A 27,886-nucleotide genomic window follows, 5' to 3' on the forward strand; every position below is an offset into this window, starting at 1 on the left:
GAGATCTCTTCGGACTCTGTGCCACAATACATCCCTGACTGGCCGGAGAGGAACAGGCTGAGAGACACACCTCCGGCATCCCCCGCTACACAAGCTTCCGTAAATATTTCTTCTGGGTCGTCTGAGGGCTCAGGTGAAGTTAGTGGGGAATACTCCACCTCTCCCACAGCTTCATTATCTGGAGAGGGTGCAGTAGGTGATGAGGAGGAAATATGGGGAGAAGAGGAAGTAGGAGAAGGAGGTGAACCACATGTGGGGGGTATTGCTAGAACTAGGAAGCCGGAGGTGTGGCAAGACCGATTTGTTAGTGAGGTAGCATATCATAAATTCCGGGAATGGTGGCCGGTGAGGAAGTTGATCCTGAAGAGAATTTTTGTAGATAGAGACTTGCTACCTCACAACCCCAATGTGAGGAGGCAGTTTAGGGCGAGAGTAGGCTGGGAACATTTTTTGGATGAGTGTGTGGATGCCAACGAACACTTGGTCAAGGAATTATACACCAACGTTGCCCACATCAAAAGGGATCCAAGGTGATCAAGGTTCAAAACCTGAAAGTGCTGTTTGACGGGAAGACAATAAACGATTACCTTGGCTTCAATGAGGAGGATGAGACCCTATACATGGCAAAGATGGAAATGGGTGAGGAGGTCCGTCCTTGGCTAGCACAATACCTGGCAATCCCGAGTACCACCCCTGACTGGTTGACTGCGGGCGTCAAGATTCTGAGACGTAGTCTGAATTTCGAGGCACGGGGGTGGGAGACATTTGTATGTAGCAGGTTGGACCCCACGACACATGACAACTCCCTACCTCTTCACCGGGCAGTTTTGGTGGTGTCGATCATGGAGGGGTACCCAATAAATGTAGGAAGTGTGATGTCAAGAATTATTACAATTATGGGTGTTGAGCATGACAGAAACTACTCGTTACCCAGTTTTCTCACTATGTACTTCCGAGATCTGAAAGTGGAAAGAGGCCCTTCGACATCAAAGCCAAAGCAAAGGCCCCTTTTTCTTGATACAACATGCAGGGCGATGATAACCCTAAGAGCAAGAATTTCAAGGGTACAGTTACTGCTCCAACTGGCCAGTCTGAAGAGCCAGCTGTGGTAGTGACTCCTGCTGAGCCTGCCTCTACTTCCACAGCTATCCCTCCTGGTCCATCCACCTCAGCGAACCCGGAGATTCCATCCTCCCGTGCGCATCCTATTACTGCCCACCGACTGTGTAATGCACTTCTTAGTATCAACAACTGGATGCATAGTGTGTCCTACCAGTTGTCTACACTCACTACCACGGTAGAGGCTCAGTTGGCACCTCCACCCCCACAGGTTCCTTAGTCGATAGAGGATGCTCTCAAGGAGATACTAGACAACCAAAAGAAAATCCTTGACACTCAGAAGGTAGTGACTGAGGCAGTTGATTCACATAGCAAGGCTCTCAAAGAGCTTGCTCGGGAGCACAAGAAGTTGAGGAAGACACAGGCATCCAAGGAGTCCGTGAAGCAGTTGAGAGCTGATGCTGACAGACTGAAGGCAGATCAGCTGCCTTTAGACTTACTGCTCCAGGACCCAGTACCCGCAGCTCATTCCCAGCCAGAGCAGTCACAGAGGCCTCCCAATAGGAAGAGGATGATTCCTAGAGCGGATGATGTAGTAATACAGTTTGCCAACCCATCGGAGGCTTCCTCCAGTCAGCCACAGGATGCACTTCAGGAGCCTGTCCAGGTCTAGGCCCAAGTCCTAACAGCATAGCAGCAGGCCACCGGGAACCAGTTTGAGGTTCCCGAGCACAGCGATGACCCTGGGACCACTCAAGAGCCTATGTAGACAGACAAGCCATAGGGAGTCCCTATATCCTTTTTCCTTTCTCTTTTGATGCTTTATTTGGTTTAGTTGGCATTGAGGACAATGCCAACTTTCATTTGAGGGGGTAGGCCCTACATTCGGATGATTGTATATATTTGACATTTTTTATGCTTTCTTGATTTTTCATCTTTGGGTTATATATAATTTTAATATTTCGTTACATTTATCGCACTTTTATTTTACTTTGGGTCTGTATATAAAGTTATGTTACATTCTACATATTCATCATATCTATTGTATATTCAAATCCCCTCTTTTATATATTCATTCTACTTTCCGCAAATATTTTGTTCTTAGCTTCTTATTTGTGATTCGTAGCTTCTTGTTTTTAAAATTTGCAATAAGTTTTTGGTTTTTATAATGCCACGATTCTTTCCAAAGGTAGATTTTGTGTGAACCTAGTGGCTCTTCTCAATGATGGATGGCGTGATAACCTTCGTAAGGGTTTGAGTCTGCTATTCTTTTTGCTTTTAGTAGTTAGTAGTTAAGGGTGCCTCAAGCAAAGCTTCACTTAGGCCTAGCACATTTGCCATTGATCTTATAGTCAAAAACAAATTGTTATGTTTAGGATGGTGAAAGTAGTGACCTTGAGACTCTTGTTTTGACCGATAATCATCAAGTGGTTTTTCGGGACCATGGTGTGCTCAAATCTTATCTGAGGTCGTTGTGAGCCCCCGACTCTGTGTCTTTAGTAATCCCATAGCTTGTGTGGTGAGTAATCGCATTGCAAGTCCAAGTCCCGAGCCATTGGTCTAGAACGTACCCTGAATGTTTGTTGAGGCGAAATCCTAAGTAAATTTTGACTTGAGACATGATTATAGGCTCTCCTTCGTCCAAATGATAGCTTGAACACTTCCATAACCTACAAATTATAAGATCCTTAGTCAACCCTTTTGAGCCTTAGACCGTTTTCCTTCAAGATCCATAATACAAGCCTATACCCGTTCTAAAAGATACCATCTCTTAGCACCCGATATTTCCTTAGCACATGGCAAAAGCATAAGTTTGGGGGGGGGAGACGAGAATTGTAGCAAAGTGGTAAAAAGGCACACAAAAAATGAAGAAAAGGAAAGGCAATGAGAAAGAGTAAAAGAAAAGCAAAAAGACAAAAAGAATGTTCAATGTGAAAAAGAATAAAAAGAGATTCAAGAAAAGTAATGAATGAAAGGTGTGGAAAGTTGAAAAAAGAGAAAAGGTTTGAAATGCATAAGAAGGAGTGATAGTGTGTCTCTCTAACCCCTTAGAAGGAAGTGAAATGACTCAAAAAGTCAAGTGAATGTACGCCAAATGAAACAAAAGAAGTGCTTAAGGGAAGATGGAACCTACTTAGACCAAAACATTTCCTACTCTGAACCAAAAGCCTTCACAATATCTCCACAAAAGTCCTATATGATCTTGAGTTGTATGAAGCTTACATTAGAGAGATGAGTGAATTTCCATTATCCTCATTCTGAGTGCCATTATCTTAAAGGTGAGGATTGCTTAGGGAGAGTTGATGATGTGTCAGTTTGGGTTCCATAATGATCGAAGTAATAGAAAAGAGTTCTTTGATGTGTTGAGTCAATTCTTGATGCTCTTATGTCGCACTTAATCCATGGTGTTTAAAGGAGTAAAAGTTGTTAATGATTCATTTGTATTGAGGGCAATTGTTAGTCCCAATTGATGCTAGATGAGGTTACTTTAGGACAGCTGAAAATTTCTTGGATTTTCCCTTAAGGGGTGGGTTTTATTTTATTTGCTTGAGGACAAGCAAAAGCTTAAGTTTGGGGGAGTTAATAACTAGGGATTTTAATACATTTTATACTCCTTCTTGCTTAAGTTTTGATTAGAAATTTGTATAAAATAGTCCCAAAAGGCTCACAAGTTGTGCTTGATTGCAGGTTTGATCAACAAAGTGACAAGATGTCAAAGATCAGCTCAAAAGGAGTGAAACTTGCACAAATGCCAAAGACAAGACAAGCTCAGGCAAAGCAGGCCCAGTGCACCGCACACCATTCTGTGCGGTCCGTACTAGGAGATTCAGAGAGGTTGATTTCCAAGCAAAGATGCAATGCGGCCGCACTAGGTTTTGTGCGGTCTGCATTGAAGCCAATGCGGCCGCACTCAATTTAGTGCAGTACGCAGAACCCAAGATCAGAGAGGTGCCAGATTTGAGGATTGAAGCATATGCGGTCCACGGTCCATTTTATGCGGACCGCACTAGAAGCCTATGCTGCCGCAGTCCATTATGTGCGGTCCGCATTGCCCAAGTTCAGAGAGCTGTATTTTTAAGTTCAGAGCCCTAGTGCGGCCGCACACTATTTTGTGCGGTCCGCACTAACCCCGCAGGGGCATTTTTGTCCAGAATTTTCAGCTTAGTATCAATAGCTTCTTTTCCCATTTTTAGGGTATCAGTAGTTTTTGTAACGTAGCTGCGCTCGTGGGTTCGACTTTCTTGGCCATTTTGGGTAATTTCTACTTTTCATCATTGAATCTTGTTATTTACCTTAGTGATTAATTAATATGAGTTGTTCTTCATCTATTTCTTGCTTTTTTTTCTTTAATTATGAGTAGCTAGACCCATAAGCTAGGGTTGTGTCTCAACCCTAGTGTGAGTAATTGATGGGTCTTGTATTTTAAGGCTAGATTGACTATGTGTGTTTGATATTTGGGCCAATTTCATGGTTAATTACTGAATTAGTGGTTGTAAATACTAGTTTGTGTTTAGTTGACTAGGGCTCTTCTTGAGAAAGAGAGCCTAAGTCTCCGAAATTGGTCCAACAAGGAATTGGAACATACTCAAGAGATTGATAGCCCCAATTAAAGGGTTAAACCTCGAGAGAGTAATACCCGACTTGAACCCTAGTTGCTTGTGCAAATTTGCATACCCAATTGGTCTTAAGAAAGTCAATTAGGGCAAAATCACTCGAACCACCGAGAGGTGTAGAGTGGGTAATATCGTGCAACGGTTATATCATACTCCCCAATTATGCCAATCGTGTCTTAGATTCAATTACCCGTCAATTAATCACCTAGGTGAAAGTCATTACTCTAGTGTCTTTTAAACCATTTGAACAACCCTTTTTAGATTAACTATTAGCTTAATCTAGCTGCTTATGTAAAACGAAAACCCCAAAAATGATTAGAAGTGTAATTTGGAACATATACGCAATCCTAAACTAGATAGATACTCGATTCCAAATTCTAGCTCTCTGTGGAAATCGATCCCGACCCTAAATCGGGTAAAAGTTGCTTTGACCCTCTCTCACTACTCAATAGTAGTGCGGAGTAGGCCGTGATCAGGGATTAGGATATTGTGTTAGGTAAATTGGAGCATTCCGGGAGTCACAGAGACTCTGGGTACTGCAGGTGCATCAAGGCTGACGAGGTCGTGGGAGCCATGAGTAAGATGAGTAGGGGCAGAGCGACCGGGCCTGACGAGATCCCGGTAGAATTTTGGAAGTGTGTGGGGAAAACAGGTTTGGAGTGGTTGACTAGGTTGTTGAATGTTATTGAAGGTGAAGAGGATGACGAATGAGTGGAGGTGGAGTACGGTAGTTACACTGTATAAGATCAAGGGTAATATCTAGAGTTGTAACAATTATGGGGGTATCAAATTATTGAGTCATACTATGAAAGTGTGGGAGAGGGTGGTTGAAGCGAGGTTGAGGATAACGGTGTCTGTTTCCGATAACCAGTTTGATTTCATGTCGAGTCGTTCTAATACAGAAGCTATACACCTTGTTAGGAGGTTGGTTGAACAGTACAGGGATAGGAAGAAAGACCTGCACATGGTGTTTTTTGACCTAGAGAAAGCGTATGACAAGGTTCCTAGAGAAGTTCTCTAGAGAAGCTTGGAGGCAAAAGGCATGTCGATTCCCTACATTATGGCGATTAAGGATATGTATGATGGGGCAAAGGTTCGGGTTAGGACAGTAGGAGGCGACTCTGAGGATTTTTCGGTTGCTATGGGGTTACACCAAGGTTCTGCGCTCAGTCCGTTCCTATTCTCCATGGTGATGGATGCGTTAACACACCATATTCAAAGGGATGTGCCATAGTGCATGCTATTCGCCGATGACATAGTTCTGATTGATGAGTTGCGGGCCGGTGTTAATTAGAGGCTGGAGTTTTGGAGACAGGCTCTTGAATCTAAGGGTTTCAAGCTTAGCAGGACGAAGACGGAATACATGGAGTGTAAGTTCAACGCTGAGCAGGGGGGAAGTGGGCGTGGATGTGAGGCTTGAGTCACAGGTCATCCCGAGTAGAGGCAGCTTCAAGTACATTGGGTCGGTTATCCAGGGGGAAATCGACGAGGATGTCACACACCGTATTGGGGTAGGATGGATGAAGTGGAGGTTAGCATCTGGAGTATTATATGACAAGAGAGTGCCACTGATACTCAAAGGTAAGTTCTATAAAGAGGTGGTTAGGCGGTCATGATGTACGGGGCTGAGTGTTGGCCGATTAAGAACTCAAATATCCAGAAGATGAAGGTAGCAGAAATGAGGATGTTGAGGTGGATGTGCGGGCATACTAGGATGGATAAGATTAGGAATGATGATATTCAGGAGAAGATGTGTGTGGCTCCCATTGATGACAAGATGCGGGAAGCGAGGCTCAGATGGTTCGGGAATATTCAGAGGAGAAGCCCAGATGCTCTGGTAAGGAGGTGCGAACGGCTGGTTGTGGAGGGCACGAGAAGAGGTAGAGGGCGGCCTAAGAAGTATTGCGGATAGGTGATTAGGCAGGATATGGCGAGACTTCAGATTTCCGAGGACATGACACTTGATAGGAATATGTGGAGGTCGAGTATTAGGGTTGTTGGTTAGGAGGTAGTTGAGTCTTGCCTTATGCCATAACTTTGTGAGACTAGTTTGGTAGGGATACTACTTCGCTTTTGCTTTGTATCCTTCTTCTTGAGTTCATGTTGTTCCTATTTTTATATTATTTCTGTGGTGTTATTGATATTGTCTTCTTTTGCCTTTTTGTCTTCTTGAGCTGAGGGTCTTTCGAAAACAGCCTCTCTACTCCTTCGGGGTAGGAGTAAGGTCTGCGTACACACTACCCTCCCCAGACTCCACTAGTGAGATTTCACTGGGTTGTTGTTGTTGTTGTTATTGTTCGGATTATTGATTTAGTGCGATTTGTCGGTTTCCTTTGTGCACCCTATTTCTATATAATTAATTATGTATAAAAAAGTAAATTTTATTGGCATGAACATAATTCCGAAGTCTTTAAATCAACTTACATGAACCAAAAACTTTATTCTAAAAAAACCATGACGTCCGTGACACCAAGTGTTGATATAAAGTCAACGATTTGCAATTTGATTTCTAGCACTATCATTATCTGTTTCATCTGCAATTTTATTTTTCAATCAAGTTGGTTAAGTATCCTTTCTTAAACGAATTAGTGAAGAGAAATTTATATTAAATGCATTATTATTGGATCACCTAGAAATACTCATACGAATTTTAAATAGAATATCATAAATGATACTCCCTCCGGTACTTTAATTAATTTTTTGGTTTATTTTTTATGGTCTACGTACGATATTTAATTTTTTCAAATATCAAGAAAGAATTAACTTATTTTTTTCAAAGTTGGCATTGGAGTAAAAAACTTAGTAATATTTGTTATATTTCCAATGAACAAATTAAGAGTAATTTGGTCAATTTTATTATTAATTAATTTTAATAGGTGGATTTGTTAATACGTATGAAAACAACTAAAAAATCAATTAAAGTAGACATGAGGGAGTAACCTTTCTAGCCAAATGGATTTAACAAAAAGGACCAATTATGTGTATTTTAAAAAGGAATATTTTGGAAAAGGAGCAAGTCTACGATCTCAATTTTGGCATCAATAAACTTATTGTAATCTTAACACAACTGTATTACTATAGATTCTTATAAGAGATTATGACAAATAATTCAACCTACACAAAGCACAAAAGCTGAGTCATTAGGCAGCTTTTGCCAGACAAATATATATTTTATAAATATTTGACAGGGAACTCAATTATTACTCCCTCCGGTTTACTTTAATTAATTTTTTTTTTGTTATTCACAATATTTTTTTTCAAATATCAAAAAAGAATTAATTTTTTTTAAGTTGTCCTTAAAGTAAAGAACCTATGAGTATTTATTATATTTTTCGTGAACACACTTCAATAATATAATCAATTTTATTGCTAATAAATACTAAAAGATAAGTTCTTTAATATGTAATATGTTAAAAGTACAAAAAAAACAATTAAAGTGAATCAGAAAGAGTATCTTATATCAACTTGAGAATTACAAGAACTCATAAACTTCAAATCTCAGATCCGACTCTAACCTACCATAGTACTCCCTCTCCAACTCCAATTTTCTGCACGAGTTTTCCTTCCACCAGCCGGTTAATTTCAAACATAAAAAAAAAAAAAAAAAAAATACCTTTTGACTGACACTAAATGAGTCAACTTCCTAAATTGATAGAGCATAGACTAGCATTTGTCTCAAAAGCAGGTGAAAAAGTTTTTCCCAAATTTATTTTGTTATTTTTTAACCGGCGAAAATAGTTAAAATTTGATTTTATTTCAACCAAATGTCATTAGAGATTTCTTTGTTAGTTTATGCAATAACTGAAAACCTTAAAAAATTACTCTCGATGTATTTTAAATTTTTGCAAAAACTGAAACAAAAAATTCTTTAATGTTATTTGCTTGATAATCATTTTTTAAAAATTTGAAAAATAAAAATTAATATTCAACACTTATCAAACGCCACCAACTAGCCATGTCACAATCTCGGGACAAACATTGAGTAATGGGTGCCAACTTGCCCCCCCCCCCCCCCCCCTCCAAAAAAAAAATCACCCATAACACACACTCAACTTCCATCCCTTCAAATAAATAAAGAAAAAGAAAATTTTCACAAAAAGAAAAAAAACCTTTATTTTTTTTCACCTTGTATTTGATATCAGTTTTGAGGTACCTTATATTTAGATTTGTGCCGGAAAGTTTACCTTTAGTTAAAAATGAAGAGGTATATAAAATCCATCACCAACCTTGGCTGGTAAGTTGCTTGATCTTTCGTGACATCTTTTATTATTCATACATATATAAACTTAATTTCCTTTTCTCTTTCTCTCAAACTCATCTTCCCCACCATCCAAAGTTCAAAAACCCCGTCTTTTCTCCACAATTTCTTTTAGAAAAGAAAAAAAATACATACTTTTCTTGACTTCATTCCCATATATGGAAGGTGGTGAACTGAGTGAAGGCACTCCTGAAGAACTAGGTGAAAACAGATTAAATTACTCTGGCTATGGCTTTATATTTTCTGTTGGAATCATTATAATCCTTATAGTCATAACTTATGCTTCTTATTTGTACATTCGAATGCGATCTCGCAATAATTCTGCCACAACAATAACGACAGTTGAAAATGGAATGATTATTATTCAACAAGGTATTGACGAAGATACTATACGGACCTATCCAAAGTTATTATATGCACACAAAGTAGGTGACACTGCATCTTCTTCTGGCTGTTCTATTTGTTTGGCTGATTATAAAGATAAAGATATGCTTAGGCTATTGCCTAATTGTGGCCATCTTTTTCATATCATGTGTATTGACCCTTGGCCTAGGCTTCATCCCACTTGTCCTATTTGTAGAAATTCTCCACTTCCTTCTCCTTTGGTTGAGGTGGTTCCTCTTTGATAGGTTAGTCGGATCAATGAATACTGTATACCAAATGGTTATACAAAAAAGAAAGTGGTTCTCATGCAACAAGGGAATTTGAGTCCATTAGTTACTCCCCATCAACAAATTCAAGAAGGTAGATGATTTCTTTTCTTTTTCAGTTCTTTGTACTTTAAATTTTTATAATACTTTCGGATCATTGATATGCATTTCGGCTAATTTACTTGGTATCAAACCGCCTTTCACCTGTACCATTATCGTGATAACTTCGTCCATCAAAACTTAAGTAGATGAAAAGAAATCACCTAGTATTATTTCTTCCTCTGCTGTAATTTATTCTTTTTTATTCTGTTCATGTTTTCCTTGTCCGGTAAATACTGCAAAGTACTATACAGTCTAGGTTACTTCAAAATTCAAATGTACAAATTAATATAGTAAGTCCTACAAAAGGAAACTTGCTCAAAATTCTAATCTTACATTGATCTTCAAATTATTTTCTCTGGTCCTATTGGTGTAGTATTAATTTACTCCACCCCAAAAAAAAAACTAAAAAAAAAAAATAGCCCAATATACGAAGCATCCTACGGTAGCCTATTCTAATGCATGCATTAGTGTCTGATTTCACCACTTGAACCCGTGACCTATAAGTCACACAGAAATGACTTTACAATTACCCCAAAGCTCACCATCATAATATTTATTTCAGGCAGAGTTTTCTTTTTCTTGTTCACATACACTGAAAATAGCCACACAATGATGTGAATTGATTGCCATATGCCAACGAAATAAACAGGCAAAGTTGTAATCGAAGAATTAATAAGGAATAAGGCAAATCACGCATATAGTCAATTTGACCACCTTTCGTGAAAAAATTAGATTGTGTATATAGGTAAAATATTAAGTTTTAGAGGTATATAATAAATATTGAACATTCTTTATCGGCGAATTTTTTCGACTTCTTCAAATTTGAACACCTAAGAAATTTTTAGCTTCCTCACTGATGGCATAAATGGCTTTGAGCTGGCAAATAAAAAAACAAGTGGTTTATACTATACGAGTTCCAAGGCATATATAGTGGAGGGCATATTAGAGATCTGGAGATGCAAAGAAATTATTGTTCTGACAAACTTTTAGATTTTAAATATTGGCATGTAAATGATCATAATCTATCCATGCATAAAAATCAAAATCAATTAAATTATGATCTCTTATTCGAAACATAGCGTAAAAGTTTTTGATAATTTTGCTACATATACATGTGTGTGCATTGACTTGATGTTTGGAGATAAAAAAGTTGATTGTTCGTCTTTTTTTTTTAAGCATAGTTAGAAATTAAAACTGTAATTTCTAGATCATTAAGATTCGAACTCGTTATACCACAATACAAATTGTGATATTTTCGCAATTAGAATACCCCCTTGGAGAGTCGCGATTGGGCATATTGATATAATGATGACTAAGAGAGAATTCAAATTCTTGACCAAAGAGAATAAGTAATAAATATCGTTCATTTTCAGTTAGGTTCGAGTTCGAGGCATCTCGAGTAGGCAAAGTGGGAAGCTCCGGAGGATAAATAAAAAGAATACTCTTGTGCACAACGAATGACGCAATTAATTGATGAAAAATTACAGATGAAGTTAAGGATACAGAAGAGTTTAACGAGAGAAGAAAAGTTGTATATTAACAATAAATTACCAGGGATTTGGTGATTTAGTCAATCAAGCAAATTTATTTAATCCTCATGTACAGATCCACTGGCTATATGTTACGTGCGCATCTAATTATTGTAGGCTAATACTTTTTTATTTTGCGTAGAAACATAAAATAAATAGATAGCCAGTTAGACTAACACTTGGTTGGTGTCAGGGCAGCTGCAATTTAATTTAATTTACAGGTGGATTCTTGATCGTTTCATTCTAATTACTAGTCACTAGAGTTGGTAAACCCTATATTATTTAGATTATTTCCTACTGACGTCGTCTGAAAAGATATTCGGATAATATTTAAATATATATCCACACTTTTGATATATATATATATATATATATATATATAACAAATATAAAATTGAAATTGTGTTTGAATATATATTTTACTTGAAAAAGAAAAAACTTAAAGAATCGTAAGTGTAAATTATTTTTTTCACTTGAAATGCTCCTAAAAATAAGTTTTAATATTTCACCAGTATTTCAAATACTATTTGTAAATATTGAATTTTTTTTTATGAATGCGGTGTTCAAAATTAATGTCAAGCATTTGGGATGATTTACATTCTTATCCATCAAATAATCTTCGTCGAGTACCACATTTCACATTTTTATTGGCAAAATACATAGTTTGCTCATCGATCTTGTGTCCAAATTCTTGTTACACACCCTTTCATCACAGATAATCTTTTTTATATCTCTACTCTTTATAGAGCGTGTCTAAGACACACCATTTTTTTCTTAACCAAATTTTCAAAGCATGTGTACTGTCATGAGCCAATAAGGCCGTGATAGCACATAAAATTACAATTATCCCCATCTCCTTCATCTTGTCTACCATATATAACTGTCATCATCATGCATTCATTTTCTTTTTGTGCTCTTTTGATTTCCACAATTGAAGGAGCCAGGGGCGTAGGCAGTGTGATAGTTACGAGTTCAATTGAACCCATAACTTTCGACGCGGGATAAAATTTATGTGTAAAAATTCATTAAAATTGCAAAAATAATAGATATGAACCCATAACTTTAAAAATATGATGGGTTCAATGTTAATTTTTTTTAAAATTGAACCCATAAAGTTTAAATCCTGAATCCCCCTCTGAAAGCAGTGAGGTGGTAATAATAAAGAGCTAAGTGAATTTCTTAGCGAAGAAAATTAAGAATTTACCATTTAATTATTTGTAACTTAATCCATTAACAAAATTAAAGAATGTGCTTATCTGGAAAAGCTTGAGCTAAGCTTTAATGGCTGAGAATTTTTTTGAAAATTTCACCCTTTCAAAAATTTAACTTAGCCACGACAAAAGCTCAAGCTAAGCTTTTGTGGAAAAAAGAAGAATCTTCTGTACATAAGCTTTAAGCCAAGCTTTAATGGTTAGTGGAGCTACAAAGAGCTTTAGTTTTTGAATTCTAATTACAATTTCTCAACAACAACAAAAAGCGACAAAGCTAAGGACTAATTAACAAGAAAAGATATGAGAAATCTTGGTGGGTCTATTTGAGAAGAAGTAGATCAGGTGGAGAGAAGTGGGTCTAAGTGTCAAGGAGCACCTGTGACAGGTTTAGTGATTTTTTTAAACAAGAAAGAAGATGACCGTATTTTAAATTTTAAAAAAAAAAAACTAAAAAATTGACATATGATACAAAGTCTACGGTTGACGAGCTTCATTTGTTAGTAAAAATACGCATCAACCACATTAGTGTGTCTTAGACACACTCTATAAAGGTTAATATAAAAGGTTGCCCATGGTGGAAATAGGTAAACTATGTATTTTGCAATTTCTATTTGGTTATAACACTAAATAGGAGATTACCTACTAATTCAATTTTAAAAGGATATTTTTGCAACAAGCGGGGGGGGGGGGGGGAGCATACCGGGAATACTGCTTAGCAATCAACATGAGATTTGTCTAGATCAATTATTAGGTGTTGCATGCATTTTAGATTTAAGAATGTTGGTTTCCTGAATTTTGGGTTCAAGGATCAAAATTACATTGTTTCTAATGAAACTGCGGCTTCTCACAAAGATCAGCCTACGTTACCACTTTAACATCCTCTGTTCAATCAATAGATCATTTCAAAAGTTACAATAGTAATTCACGACATGAGTTATATATGATCACCACACCAATAATAATAAACAATGCTTTCTGTCCAAAACAAGTTGGGATTCCTTATGATTGGAGCATCTAAACATTCACAATGTGCGATAATTTCAGCAGAAATTTTATGTAACCAGGCATGCGGACAAAACTCTAAATATATCATAATTAATACAATGTCTTAAAAACAAAGTATAAACACTTATATAACACCAAATTCAAACCATCCAAAGATATAACTCCATTGTAGGCTACAAGATCAATCTGAACAGCAAATAAAGCTAATGAGAGAGACCAGGAAAACAGTAGTATTTGGTTCTAGCAGAAAGTGGTGATTTTACGAGTTCGAGATTTTAGGATTGTAATCTCAAGTACTAATAATTAGGTTTGGAATTTGATATATTTATTCTTATTTTATGGATTTCTTAACACATACATAAATTTAACTTTAATTAGCTACTAAGTTTGCTGAATCTCTATATCCATCCCTGCCAACAAAAGGTGGCAATCGAGCTGTGCTAACCCGGGGGAGGCGAAGGCGAGGGGTTGGATGAGTCGTTTTGAAGGACAGTGACAGTACTCAATTTCTGGCCTAAAGCACAGTAGTTTAAGATGCTACACATATAGTAAAAAACTCCTGGCTCCATCAAAGTAATGTTGGCTGGACCATCAGTGTAAACTTTGAAAGGGTGATCAGCAGTGCAAAGACCGTATTCTCTTCTTGATACTTGCATCAAATTGTAAAGTTCTGGATCAAAGTCAAAATCTGCATGCCCCAAATAATAAAAGCATAAGATCAACAAATATATCCAGTACTACAATATTTAACAACAGCAACAACAACACACTTAGTGTAATCCCACAAGTGCAATCTCGGAAGGATAGTATATACGTAAAACATATCTCTACCTTGTAAAGGTAGAGATATTCGTGATTGACTCTCGTCTCAAGGAAAAATAAAAAAGAGAGCAATAACAACAACAAAACAAGATAATACGGAAAACGAAGTGGAAGAAACAACAGGTAGCGCAGTAAAGATCTAAGTAGGCATTTGGATATGGTTCCTATTTTTTTTTTTTTTTCATATTTGAGATAATTTTATCCATGGTCATTGAACTTTTGGGTTTGTTACCCAAAAGTCACTTTTCTTTTTTTTTTTGTTACGTAAAAATCATTCAACTTTGTATTCATTACACACAAGTCACTTTTCTTTCTTTCGTTACACAAAAATTATTTTACTTTACTCTAGTTATCACAAAAGTCACATCTTTACTTGAAAAGTCTATTATGCCCTTAATATTATATAAACCTTCAAAGTTGAATGATTTTTGCGTAACAAAAAAAAAGTGACTTTTGGATAACAAACACAAAAGTTTAATGACCATGGATAAAATTATCTCTTCAAATTTGGAATTTCACTAAAATTTGAATTGAAGATGAAGTTACTGTTTGGTTATAATTTTTGCAACATATTTGGATGTCTTTTTTTTTTCAAAATCATAAAACATGATTAATACCCCACAACTTGTAAAAAATATCAAAACCACCCCAATTTGATTATCATACTTGAAATAAACAATCAAAATGCTATTTTTGTTTTTATTTTATTTTTGATGAAGTAAGTGAATATTATTAGCCAAAGGCATCAAGAAGATGCAGATATTACAAAGAAAAAGAAGTAGCAGCCCAAAAAATCAACAAAGGATATATCATAAACAATCAAAATGCTATTATTTAAAATTATGGGGTAAATTTATAAATCTAAAAACTTGAAAATTCTCATTTTCAATTGAAACAAGATTTTCAAGTGAAAAAGGAAAAAATGATAAGAATTGTATGTCCAAACATTGTTTTCAAATTTTTTTTGAAAAAAATCAAAAAAAATGTATGTCCAAACGGGTTCTAAGTGTAAGAAAATATGAGAATAATTCTAATACTACGTACAGATCCAGTATTATTTGTCTATGAGATTAATTATATCTTCAAAAAATAAAATAAAAAAACCATTCTGTAAACTAAGAGTTAAAAAGTTGAGAATTACAAAGAGTGTCTCCAGGGAAGAAAACTTGGGAAGACGACCAGTTGGTGTAGAAGTTATTCATAGGAGGGATAGTCCAAATAGAGTCCCCTACTTTATAATGCGTAGCGTATGATTGATGCAACAATAATGCAAATGTTATCAAACAATGGTGATTTCGCATTTCCATTGATATTTTTCTTGGGAAAAGGGAGAAGAGAGGAAAGAAGATGACTGTAAATATTGATGGTGTTGCAGTTGCGAGGATAAGTAGTGGAAATGAAGAAACTGAAAAGTTTGAGAGAACGTAACTGTATCTGCCACAGTTGAAAAGTCAATAGATAGTCCCAAAATACATACTCCTACATAAACATACATTTTAAATAAGTCCCTTCAATTTGAATATTTAAAAAAGGAGAAAAAAACCTAATACAAAAAAGCAGCCATAAGCTTATTTCCTGAATTTGTATCCAAACAAACAATTAAGAACAGAAAGCTAATTTCCTCTTGTAACATGAGTTTTAGCGTTGGCAAAGAGAAAAACAATTTGTAAATAAAAGATGAGGAAAAAACAATGTATAAATAAAAGATGAGGGCTGAGTGATCATGCCCAACTCTAGTCCTAAAAAGGATAAGCGGTCGCTGCAAATATAATCCGGTCTAAAAGTCCGGAGTCGAATCCCACAGAGAACTAAGGTTTAGCTACAACTGTTCACTATCACCAAGAAGACAAGCTTGAACAATTCCTAACTTATAGATATTAAGATTCTTGTGTTTAACTAATTAACTAATAAATTAAAATAGTAAATTAACAACTAAAGATATTAAGGGTTAAAGACAAGATTAAGAAGGTCTAGAGTTATGATTTCCCCACTTGTCGGAATTCTTCCCGCTAGGTCTTCTATAATTTCACCTAAGTATTCTCTACCGATCATGAGCGCTCTGAGTGTCGTAATTCTCTCCCGAGTAACTATCACAATTTACTAGACATATTCTCCCGAATTACGCTAGCTGGCATTAAGTACGGCTCACTCAGATCGCACCAAGGTTTTGTTATCCCTAATCCTACCTTTAAACCCTCCGTATTGATCCCTCATATACGTTAGGTGTAATGTTGTTCAACAACTACCTAAACATGCACTCTCTCCCGAGTAATACACACTAAATAGGCACCGTCGATTGAGAGCTCTTCAATCAACCACAATATAAACATAGTTGAACAAATAGAGAAATCTAACGACTCAATTATATAAAAACATAACAAGAATTTATCCTACAAAAGGTTCTATCAAAACTCTAGATAACAAATTATCTATTCATAATAGTATGCATAACTACAATACTAGAATTCATAACCAATAATGGAAATAGGAAGAAGGAAGTTGAAAAACTCGTAGAAGACTCCGCCTTGCTCCTAGTGTGCTCTTGCCTCCTTAGGTCGGATCCCCGGTCTCCTTAGCCTCCTTAGGTTTAAATTATGTCAAAAGTTCTAAAAATACCATTTTCCCATGTATATATACCAAGTAGGGTCGGACCCAAACAATTATACCTTCTCTTACGCGAAAAAGAACACTTTTTCCGGACAGGACGTGCGCGGCCGCGCACCTGGAAGTGTGCCCTCACACTTAGTCGCGCACTTTTCACACTTTCTGCCTCATATGTGCGGTCAGTATGCGGCCGGGCACTTTTCATCCTATTTTGTTGGGAATTTGGAAAAACTTAAAACATGAAAGTTGTATCCCTTTGAATTAGCTTTCCAAAAATTTATTGTGGATCCCAAACGAAATTCAGAGCGAAAAGTTATGTGTATTTTATTAGACAGTGTACAATATGCCTACTCGATTCTTCGTTCGTTCTTAGCTATCATCCGTTGATCTCCAAACATGATCCTGCCTTAATTCCTTGGGATTTTACTCAGACTTCAAAGCTCCAAATCACTTGAATACATTTCATAACATCTACATATCTCGGAATCACTCCTACAAGGCATAAAATATAGAATTAGTGCAAAACACTAGCAATTAAAGTTCAAACTCAATTAAAGTGCAGTAAATTAGAGTGTAATAAGCAACTAAAATACATAATTATAGTCTATCATCAACACCCTACACTTAAACCATTGCTTGTCCTTGAACAATCAAACTACACTTTATATAGACATGATCTTTAAATAATTCTCCTAAGTTATCACACCAAGAATATTTAAAATAGACTAAGCACAAAAGTGTAACATTTTCACCTCAAGATTTGACTCACAAGTACCACGCATTATTCACAACTCTCCCACTTACTCTAACATAGAGGTCAAGGATTACCTTTCTTCATGAATCACGTGCCCTCCCACAGCAAAAGAGAATAGTTCCACAATCAATAAAAATTCAAGAACAATTAGGAACTCAAGATAGACAGAGTTCACTCACTCTCATAAACGACGTGCCACAAAAGATGCACCATAGGCTTCTCCGTAGTGTGCTACTCTACTAATTTAGATAATTCAGTCAAGGATCAAGTAGGACTTTTAACTGGTTGTAATGTAGGCTGCGAGATGGGTATGATACATTTGGATATCAGAGTGACTCCACCTCCCTAAGCACTTTAATACATACACTTTAGCAGTTGAAACCCTACACTTATGTCAAACCATAACTCCACCTTCATATCTATATATATTAACTCCAAACTATTTAAGTACATTTATATCAATGGTCACTACTATTTTCACAATAATAAAACTCTTTTTTTTCAATTCAAGTGGCTCTTACTTTTTCAAAACAATGCACATTTCTCCTTATTTCATTAGTTCCACTCAAAAGCCAAACCAACCACCTCACACTTTAACTTTTACAAAGTTCATAATAATTCAAGTGCTCATGAGAGGTGAAAAGGTTCAAATAGATGGTTAATTCAAACAAATGAGTAAGGCTTGTAATGTGGTTGTCAAAGAAACAGGATTACATGCTCAAAGGGGTTAACTACGATACATAATAATTAGGCGGGTAATATATATATCACTTCCAAGACTGAACAAAACTATATCACTTCCAAGATTGAACAAAACTACTATTTCGCTTTGCAAACACACGGGGCAAGCTCTAGAAATCAAATGCAACGCACAGAATAACACAAAACCCTACACATACATGGCACATAACTCATTTAGGATTGGACTCATCAAGATACTCTAATTAAAGCAATTAAGCAAAGTTAAGATCATACAATTTAAGGTACTTATACAAGAGTCAAAAACTGAGCCTAAGCGTCACAACTAAAGGACTCACTATTCTCAAGGCATAACAAAGTTAAGAGATATCGCTGCAATCATCTCACACTGGTTCCTACTCCTAAAAAAATAAAACTAACTACACCCGATTCAAACAAAATTCTTGGAAAAGAACCGCGGCACAAAGAAAAACCAAGGGGGAATTACTACACTACCTACAAAAAAAATCTTTTTTTTCCTTTAGACTTAAATCCCTTAAGAAAATTGTCTAATAGATCCATCGTCGAGAAAAGTTTAATCTTTTTTTTTTAAAAAGCATTATTTAATTAAACTAATACAGCTAAAGTAGCATAGAAAGTCAACCAGACAATCTCCTCACCCCACACTTAAAATTATGCATTGTCCCCAATGCACATCATAACTAATAAGAGGGTAAAAGAAGCTCCCAGGTAGGCCAAAGGCCGAAGCACTAGCAGCTCTTGTGGTACTCAGGCTTCTCTCAGGCCTGGTCTTTCGAGCGGGTACCTCACACTTAGTTCTAACCATCTGGTTTGCTTTTGCATCCTTCCAATAGCTTTGCTTTCCATACTCCTAGAAAATCAGAAATTGACACAACAAAAATAATACAATAAAAATATAAAAAATTAAAAGAAAGCAGTAAAGCTGAGTTGTCTCCCAACAAGTGCTTGATTTAACGTCGCGGCATAACGCGAATCGTTTTTTGCCTCCACTTCGAGCTTATAAATTGAACCCACAATTTGGCATCAAGTTTTTGGCTATGCTCCAGGGATGGAGGAACAAATCTAACTGGCCCAAGCAATCAATGTAGCATTCTGCACTTCTTGGCCTTTACATGAGGTGTGTAATCCTGATGTTCTGGCAAGAAAAATTTCAGAATTTAGGCACCTTGTTCCTTATCCCTTGAGTTCTCAATTGGTTTGGATGATTCTATTTCCATATCATCATCCAAACACAATGTGAAAAAAATGCTTGGAGTATGGACCAATGCGCTTAACTACATGAATATTGGGATTGTCAACATCCTCAATACCAATGACACTAGAGTCAACTAAATATGTATCCTCAATATCCTTGGTTGACTCTAGTATCTCTTCTATAACATCGACATCCTCTAAATATAGTTCGATTGATTGTTGGTGTTCTACTATAGGCTTCTCCACTAGCACCTCAATTTTTGTATGTAATTCACGCTCTTCTTGGATACTATTCACAATATTGGCTTGTTGAGCACTAAAATCTCCAACCAGTTAACTCACTTGAACTTTCAAGTTGTGAATAGTTTCCTCTTGCCTTTCTATCTGCAGCTGTCTTTTACTATTTTGTTCCATAAGGCACTTTAACATATCCTTGGTCAGCTTTAAAATATCTTTCATCTCCTTCAGGTTAGCTTCCTTGGTTCTTTGTTTCTATTAATATCACTTTGTTCATATTAACATCACCAGAAAAAGCGAAACCATCATAGTAAGGGGTTGGGGGAAGATAAGAAATATAAACATAACCATGAAAGTGACCATCTTAACCACCGTACATATCACACATATTTCATACATAAGATTGAGTTGGTGCACATAACTCACTCTTGGGAATATTTTGATAGTTTTGCAATGGATGGTTTCCTCCACAATAAGCATTAGGAAGATCAATAGTAGAATTACCAAAATCAAAACTGGCATAATTCCAAGATGTCATGTTCTCAAATCAACAAATAAAACGAAAAAATTTTAAAAAAAATCAAATACAAATAAATAAAATAAAAGTTCAAAAACATAGTAATATGTACACTTACAACTACACCGTTAAGTCCCCAGCAACGATGCTAAGATTTAATCACGCCCAACTCTAGTCCTAAAAAGGATAAGTGGTCGCTACAAATATAATCAGGTCTAAAAATCTGGAGTCGAATCCTACAGAGAACTAAGGTTTAGCTACAAATATTCATTATCACTAAGAAGACAAGCTTGAATCATTCCTAACTTATAAATATTAAGATTATTGTGTTTAACTAATTAACTAACAAATTAAAAAAGTAAATTAACAACTAAAGATACTAAGGGTTAGAGACAAGATTAAGGAGGTTTAGAGTTATGATTTTCCCACTTGTCAGAAGCCTTCCCGCTACGTCTTCTATAATTTCGCCTAAGTATTCTCTACCGATCATGAGCGCTTTGAGTGTCATAATTCTCTTCCTAGTAACTACCATAATTTACTAGACATATTCTCCCGACTTACGCTAGTTGGCATTAAGTACGGCTCACTCGGATCGTACCAAGGTTTCGTTATCCCTAATCTCACCTTTAAACCCTCCGTATTGATCCCTCATATACGTTAGGAGTGATTCAACAACTACCTAAAGATGCACTCTCTCCCGAGTAATATACACTAAATATGTATAGTCGATTGAAAGCTCTTCAATCAACCACAATATAAACGTAGTTGAACAAATAGAGAAATCCAACGACTCAATTATATAAAAACATAACAAGAATTTATCCTACAAAAGATTCTATCAATACTCTAGATAACAAATTAGCTATTTATAATAGTATGCATAACTACAATACTAGAATTCATAACCAATAATAGAAATAGGAAGAAGGAATTGAAAAACTCGTAGAAGAATTCTCCGCCTTGCTCCTAGTGTGCTCTTGCCTCCTGAGGTCAAATCCTCGGTCTCCTTAGCCTCCTTAGGTCTAAATTATGTCAAAAGTCCTCAAAATACCGTTTTTCCATGTATATATACTAAGTAGGGTCGGACCCAAACAATTATACCTTCTCATATGCGAAAAAGGACACTTTTCCCCGACAGGACGTGCGCGGCTGCTCACCTGGAAGTTTGCCCGCGCACTTTTCACACTTTCTGCCCCATATGCGGGGGCAGTGCGTGGCCGCGCACTTTTCACCCTGTTCTGTTAGGAATTTTAAAAAACGTAAAACATGAAAGTTGTATCCCTTTGAATTAGCTTTCCAAAAATTTATTGTGGATCCCAAACGAAATTCAGAGCGAAAAGTTATGTGTATTTTATTAGACAGTGTACAATATGCCTACTCGATTCTTCGTTCGTTCTTAGCTATCATCCGTTGATCTCCGAACATGATCCCGCCTTAATTCCTTGGGATTTTACTCAGACTTCAAAGCTCCAAATCACTTGAATACATTTCATAACATCTACATAGCTCGGAATCACTCCTACAAGGCATAAAACATAGAATTAGTGCAAAACACTAGCAATTAAAGCTCAAACTCAATTAAAGTGCAGTAAATTAGAGTGTAATAAGCGACTAAAATACATAATTATAGTCTATCATCACTGAGACAAGAATTTCATCTAGGGATTCAAAAAATACACTTGTATGTATAGAAAATTCAATAATTTATATGTATACAAATAAAAGAATTATGACCTATACATACAGTATAATATTACGACGAAGAGAATCTAGTTGAATCTCTTTAATAAGCATGGTCGCGTCATTGATCAATGAATGAACTAAGATGGGCAATGGAACCAAACTAAAGTATATTGGGCCTTGAGCAATTGGGCAATGGAAGCAATTACGCTTTCTATTCTAATGACAATGAATTAAGATGTCAAAATCCTCACGTGAATGACATTTTCTAAATGTTTATGTTTTTCCTAGAAAGGTTTATTTACATTTCGGCTTTTATGAGTAATTTATATATTCAAAAATTGGAAGCTTTCATTTTTGACAGATTGTTAGTTTTATTTCTCTTTTCTGTTTTATAGTGGGCAAAACATGATGGTCATGACTCCCTATCACGAGTCACTCCTTTACTAAAAGAGGCTAAACAAAAAGGCAGCAAAGTCCCCTCAAGTAGTATTTTGACCGTTACCCGCAGCCTCCAAATGACTTTTTGGCAAGCTATATGGAAGTCACTTTTTGGCAAGCTATATGGAAGTCACTTTTTGGCCAATCACTCATTAGCTCGATTAATTTAGATTTATGTTATTAATTCAATATCTGGAAAAAAACGTTATCTTCAAGAATTGACCTTTAGTTAAAGTGAAATGAATTATATTAATTCCATCGCACCCCTCAATGATAGAGAAGATACAATGGCAGATCTACATGGAGACTTCTGAATGCTTAAACATCTATTGCTTTTACCAAATTTACATAGATAATTATCAAAATACTTTTAAATCTTGGATTCGCTGTTGAGAAGACACTATTGCTAATATGGGAAACGTGATTATATTTGTATCCCACCTAATTATATAATTGGAAATATCTTTTACATACATACACCAATTTACTTAAGTGTGGTCTTCCCTAGTTGAGGTGAGTAAGTTTAAGTTTCGTTTTTCTTTCTTGATCAAGAATTATTAGTATGAACTTTGAACCCTTTTATTCTAATACACAAATCGTCCCTTTTTAATTTCTTAGGAATAATATCAGATGTCACTGTTTATACATAGCCTATAAAGTAAGTGAATAAAGACAGAGCATAACACAAAGAACACATGTAATATTTAGCATAGTACTAGGTGCTATGGGTGCATAATTTGCTACCATGCACCCTAAATCAGGATAATAATTCCTCCCCTCAATTAATTTTCAAATTTAAAAAGTACTACCACTCAACAGTTTCTAGCCGTTAAGACCAAAGCATCATCTTTCTCCTATCCCTCTGGGACTATCAGCAAAACAAGATTTTTGCTTCCCAATTTCTATTCTCCTTATCCCCAAATCCTGAATCTTTTTCCAAACCCCATTTTCAGATTTCAAGAAATGAAGACCATGAAAGGAAAGCTACTCAAGAAATTGAAGACAATCAAAACAATTGGGTATTTAAAGCCAGAAAGAATCCTCCATTCAAATGCATCAGATGGGTATATTCAGTACACTTCACCACCTCATTCAAATTCTCAGTCTCACTTTCACTCTCCATTAACCCCAATTCAGGTCAATGAAAATCCCAAAAAGAATATTCAGAGCAGCGTACAAAAACAAGAACCTGAAATTATTGATGTTTCTGAGCTAATGAAAGATCTTGAGGATCAAGAAATGGAGCTCGACGACGAAATAGACGATAAAGAGAACATTAGACCTGATGTAAAGGTTAAAAAGTCTGAACCTTTGAAAGAAAATGTGGAGAATTTCAGCTCATTGAAGCCAAAAGTCGAGACTATTGATGAGAAAATTACTCCTTTTTCAGAACTTGATGTGTTGAATTTTAGGCGGCCGGATTTAGATTCAGGTACTCTTTTTGATCCAAATCTTCTAGCTGCATTTGAGGAAGCAGTAATGGTAGTGAAAGCTCAAGAAGCAGAAAGAAAAGCCAAGGTTGAGGAAAAGATTTTCAAACCACTAGAAGAAAAAAAAGAATTAGAAGAAGAAAATGAACCGCCTTTAAAAACTCGAAAAATTGAGGAAACTATAGACCCCTTATTAGAATTTGAAGAGAAGTGTCCACCTGGTGGATGTGATTCAGTAATCCTTTACACAACAGGCCTAAGAGGGATAAGAAAAACGTTCGAGGAATGTCATAGTATTCGATTTTTGTTAGAGAATTTTCGTGTTATATTTTTCGAGAGGGATATCTCTATGCATTCAGAGTTTAAGGAAGAACTATGGAGAATTTTGGATGGGAAAGTTGTGCCTCCAAGATTGTTTATTAAGGGAAGATATATTGGTGGAGCTGAAGAAGTATTGACATTACATGAACAAGGGAAACTTAGGCCATTACTTGAAGGAATTCCAATTGAACAATTTCAATGTCCATGTGAAGGTTGTGTTGGAATGAGGTTTATTGTGTGTTTTAAGTGTAATGGGAGTCAGAAAATTGTGGTTGAAGATGGGGTTGAGGCAATGAAATGCCCTGAATGTAATGAGAATGGATTGATTGTGTGTCCTTATTGTTGTTGAATAGTTATTCAATTGATTGTTTGTTCCTTTTTTGTATTTGCATTCTTTGTCTTTGTGTTTGAGTTAATCCTATTCCCAATACATATTTTGGTAGAAAGATTACTACCATTTCCAAGTGGGAAAGATAATAGTATTTGGTTTCTTGCCTTGTGTTTTCTTTTTGAGATTTTGGGCATGTTTGGTGTTTGGAGTGAAAAATGAAGCCTATTCATCTCATCTCTGTTTCCAACCTTTTATTTTATATATTATTCTCGACACCTCTTATTTAATCTTGCTATACGTCTAAACCTTCTCCCATTAATAGTTGGACTATTCAATGAGGTTCTTGTAGTTTTCATAGTCGAAAGAATTTTTTTTCTCACGGTTGGGTTGACGTTAGATTGTGGCAACTCTCAATATTTGGGCTGTGGAAACTATGTCTGTGTCCATTTTATTTGGGGGAACCCAAGTATTTTGCCTAAACAGATCAGTAAAAGGGAAGTGAAATTGGCTAGTAGATGCTTTTAGAATCAAGTTGGGGTTGCCCTTTAGAAATAAGACCCTTGCCAAAGTAGAGTGAAGGCCGAGTAACCAACTTTAATACTTATAATGATAGAAATTAAGGGTCCATCAAACTGTATAGAGAACCAAGTTCTTTATTAGTTCTCACAGAACACACGCACACTGCAGAAAGTAAATGACACAATGGAGGTTTACGTGGAAAACTCCCAGCTCACGGGATCAAAAATCACGACCTACCCTTGTAGGATTTCAACTCCACTACTGAGCAAACTTTTAGATTACAACCTATTGTAACTTTGGAATTAACCTCTTAATCTCTCGCTAACTTGTAATAACTCTATTACAAGCCACTTTGTAATAACTCTATTACAAAGACTTACAACTCGACTAACTCTAGCCAAGACACAAACACAAGAGTTTATGATTTACAATTATTTCCTACACAATGCTTCTAACTAAGTTAAGTAGGAATTACAAGTAGAGTACTTTAACAAAAGTACAACACAACTAAAGACATGTGATAACTCAATACAGGGAATCAGTCCGTTGTTATGTTGTTCTTTGTTCTTGATGCCCTTGAGAGTCATTTGCAAGATTGATAGATGATTTGAGAGAATGCTTGATGAATTCTCTAATGTGAAACCTTTGTTTGATGTTAATAATTCATTTGTGACATCACTTGAATGATGTAAGCAAGTTAGGTAAAGGGCATTTCCCATAAAGTGGACTGTTGCACTGGTTTCGCACTGTTGCGTGTGCAAGCGGCAACTTTACAGTTGGAATGGTAGACTTGTACAGTCACCATGGAAACCGATAGCTATCTGTTCCTTCTCCTGTTCCTTTGACTCTGAAGAGTTAGAAACAGGGATACACATATAACCTATCAAATAATACTCAAAAAATTGCAAAAACGTCCCACTTAAAATTCAAACCTATGGCATAAAGAAGTTTTTGAGTCATTTATGCCACTATACTAAAAGCTTTTCTTATGTCCAGATGATTCAAAAATGTAGAAAGATTGAATTCTATTAGCAATTTATTTAGACATAGGTAAAGACAAGTATTTATCTGTGCTTGTTTGTTTTTCATTGGCACTGTTGGAGAAGGACCACGTGTTTAACTTTATATTTACATAGCACCAGAAAGAGAGAGACTGAACGTTAATGATGTTCCATGGAATGTAGCTTTTCTTAGTCTTGTTTTATCTTTCGAAAATACCTTTTACAGCAAAAGTTTGAATATTCTAGTAAAAATAAAAGGAACTCATTTCGTGATTGATGTTATCTTTGGAAAATACCTTTTTTCTCAAATTATACTGAAGGTGCAATCTTAAGTAGTGCTTTCAATATATTAAAAAGTTGACGTTCCGTCTGCAATTTGATGTTAGACTTGTTCCTCGAAGGTGCGTATCCGAAACGTAAAAAGTCCTAATACGTCCTTGTACCATACAAGATTGAGCATATTTATCCTTCGTTAATACTTTGACATAGGGGTGGGCATAATACCGACCGAACCGAAAAAACCGGTCGAATCGTGAATTTCGGTTTTCGATTTCGGTTTAATCGGTTTTTCGGTCGGTGCATGATTTTAAAATTATTAATTTTCGATTTTTCGATGCAGTTTACGATTTTTGTAAACTGAAAAATCGAAATTCACAGGTATTAGTCCCAATACGCAATAACACAACACAACTACTGTTTCTTTCCTTCCAGCTCTTCAGCACAGACATATTATACTACACTTTGCTATTATCAAGAAAGAACTCCTTTCTTTACTCGTACTAGGAGTAATATTTTTTCCATACCTTTATTTAATATTCAATGAGGATCTTTTTCTTATCTTCTTTAGGCTTGCAGGCTTACTACTTATATAAACTCAACTATGTTTTCGAGGAACAGTTCATTAACAAAGAGTTCAATTTAAATAAAAATTACCTAAAAAAAGAAGGGATAATTTTATTTTATTTTGGGTCAGAGAAAAGAAAGGATAATCATAATATCCAAACCGGAAGAACCACAAAACAAATGCGAAATCTCAAATCAACCTTCAAGCAAAATTTGAAACCCATGTGACAAGTTCTAAAGTTTACCCAGCCTTAAATTTCTTCTTGCAGATCTCCATATCTCTAATCATCAGCAACATTTAGTTACCTTTTCACATATTTACTAAATAAAGATGACTAATCCATTTTTAAAAATCTCAGACTAGTTGTTATCAAATCTTTCGTTAAGAATTTCACAAATTAGGTTGCTTATAAGAACGATCAATGTACAATCTTTTATAGGAGGCTTCTGGGATTAGACTTCTAACCAATTCAATAAGATCAGTGTACAATCTTTTCTTAAAACCAGCATTTCCAGAGAAGCATAAAATTATTTTGAACCGCTTAAAATCGAATAAATAAACCGAAAATAACCGAACCGAACTTTGAAAAAACCGCACCGAACTGTAAATATTTTGGTTTGATTTGGTTATTAGTATTACAAAATCGAAAACAGATAAATCGAACCGTACTTTCATAATAACCGACCGAACCGACCGACGTCCACCCCTACTTTGACATATATATGTCCTTACCGTCACATATTAGGTCTATATATGCCCTTGTACTATACAAAATGGAGCATATTTGCCCTTCGTTAATACTTTAACTCATATATATCCTTATTGTCACATAGTTGGTCTATATATGCCCTTTTCGAAACGGAATCCACCCAGACTAATTAGCTCTTTCGATAACTATACTAAAGTGCATTAAAAACACTATTTCCTTTTTATTAGTTTTTTTTCTTTACCTTTTTCTTTTCTTCTATTTTTTTTCCTTTTTCTTTCTCCCATATCTTATTTTCCCATTGTTGATGTCTTCTCTATTTTTGTCTCCAATTTCA

General features: G+C 35.9%; 1 protein-coding gene across 1 annotated transcript; it reads left to right on the plus strand.

Annotated features, from left to right (window-relative positions):
- Positions 1–23,201: 23,201 nt before the first annotated feature.
- Positions 23,202–24,697, plus strand: LOC107829344 (uncharacterized). The gene has a single exon (XM_016656817.2). It carries the CDS (start codon positions 23,361–23,363, stop codon positions 24,495–24,497), a length of 1,137 nt encoding a protein of 378 aa, XP_016512303.1. The 5' UTR covers positions 23,202–23,360; the 3' UTR covers positions 24,498–24,697.
- The last annotated feature ends 3,189 nt before the right edge of the window (positions 24,698–27,886 follow it).

This window comes from Nicotiana tabacum, chromosome 11, assembly GCF_000715075.1.
Source record: "Nicotiana tabacum cultivar K326 chromosome 11, ASM71507v2, whole genome shotgun sequence".
In the NCBI taxonomy this organism is placed as follows: domain Eukaryota; kingdom Viridiplantae; phylum Streptophyta; class Magnoliopsida; order Solanales; family Solanaceae; genus Nicotiana; species Nicotiana tabacum.

Bases quoted from the DNA above. Each gene is read 5' to 3' on its own strand.
- LOC107829344 (XM_016656817.2), top strand. From the start codon at position 23,361: ATGAAGACCATGAAAGGAAAGCTACTCAAGAAATTGAAGACAATCAAA.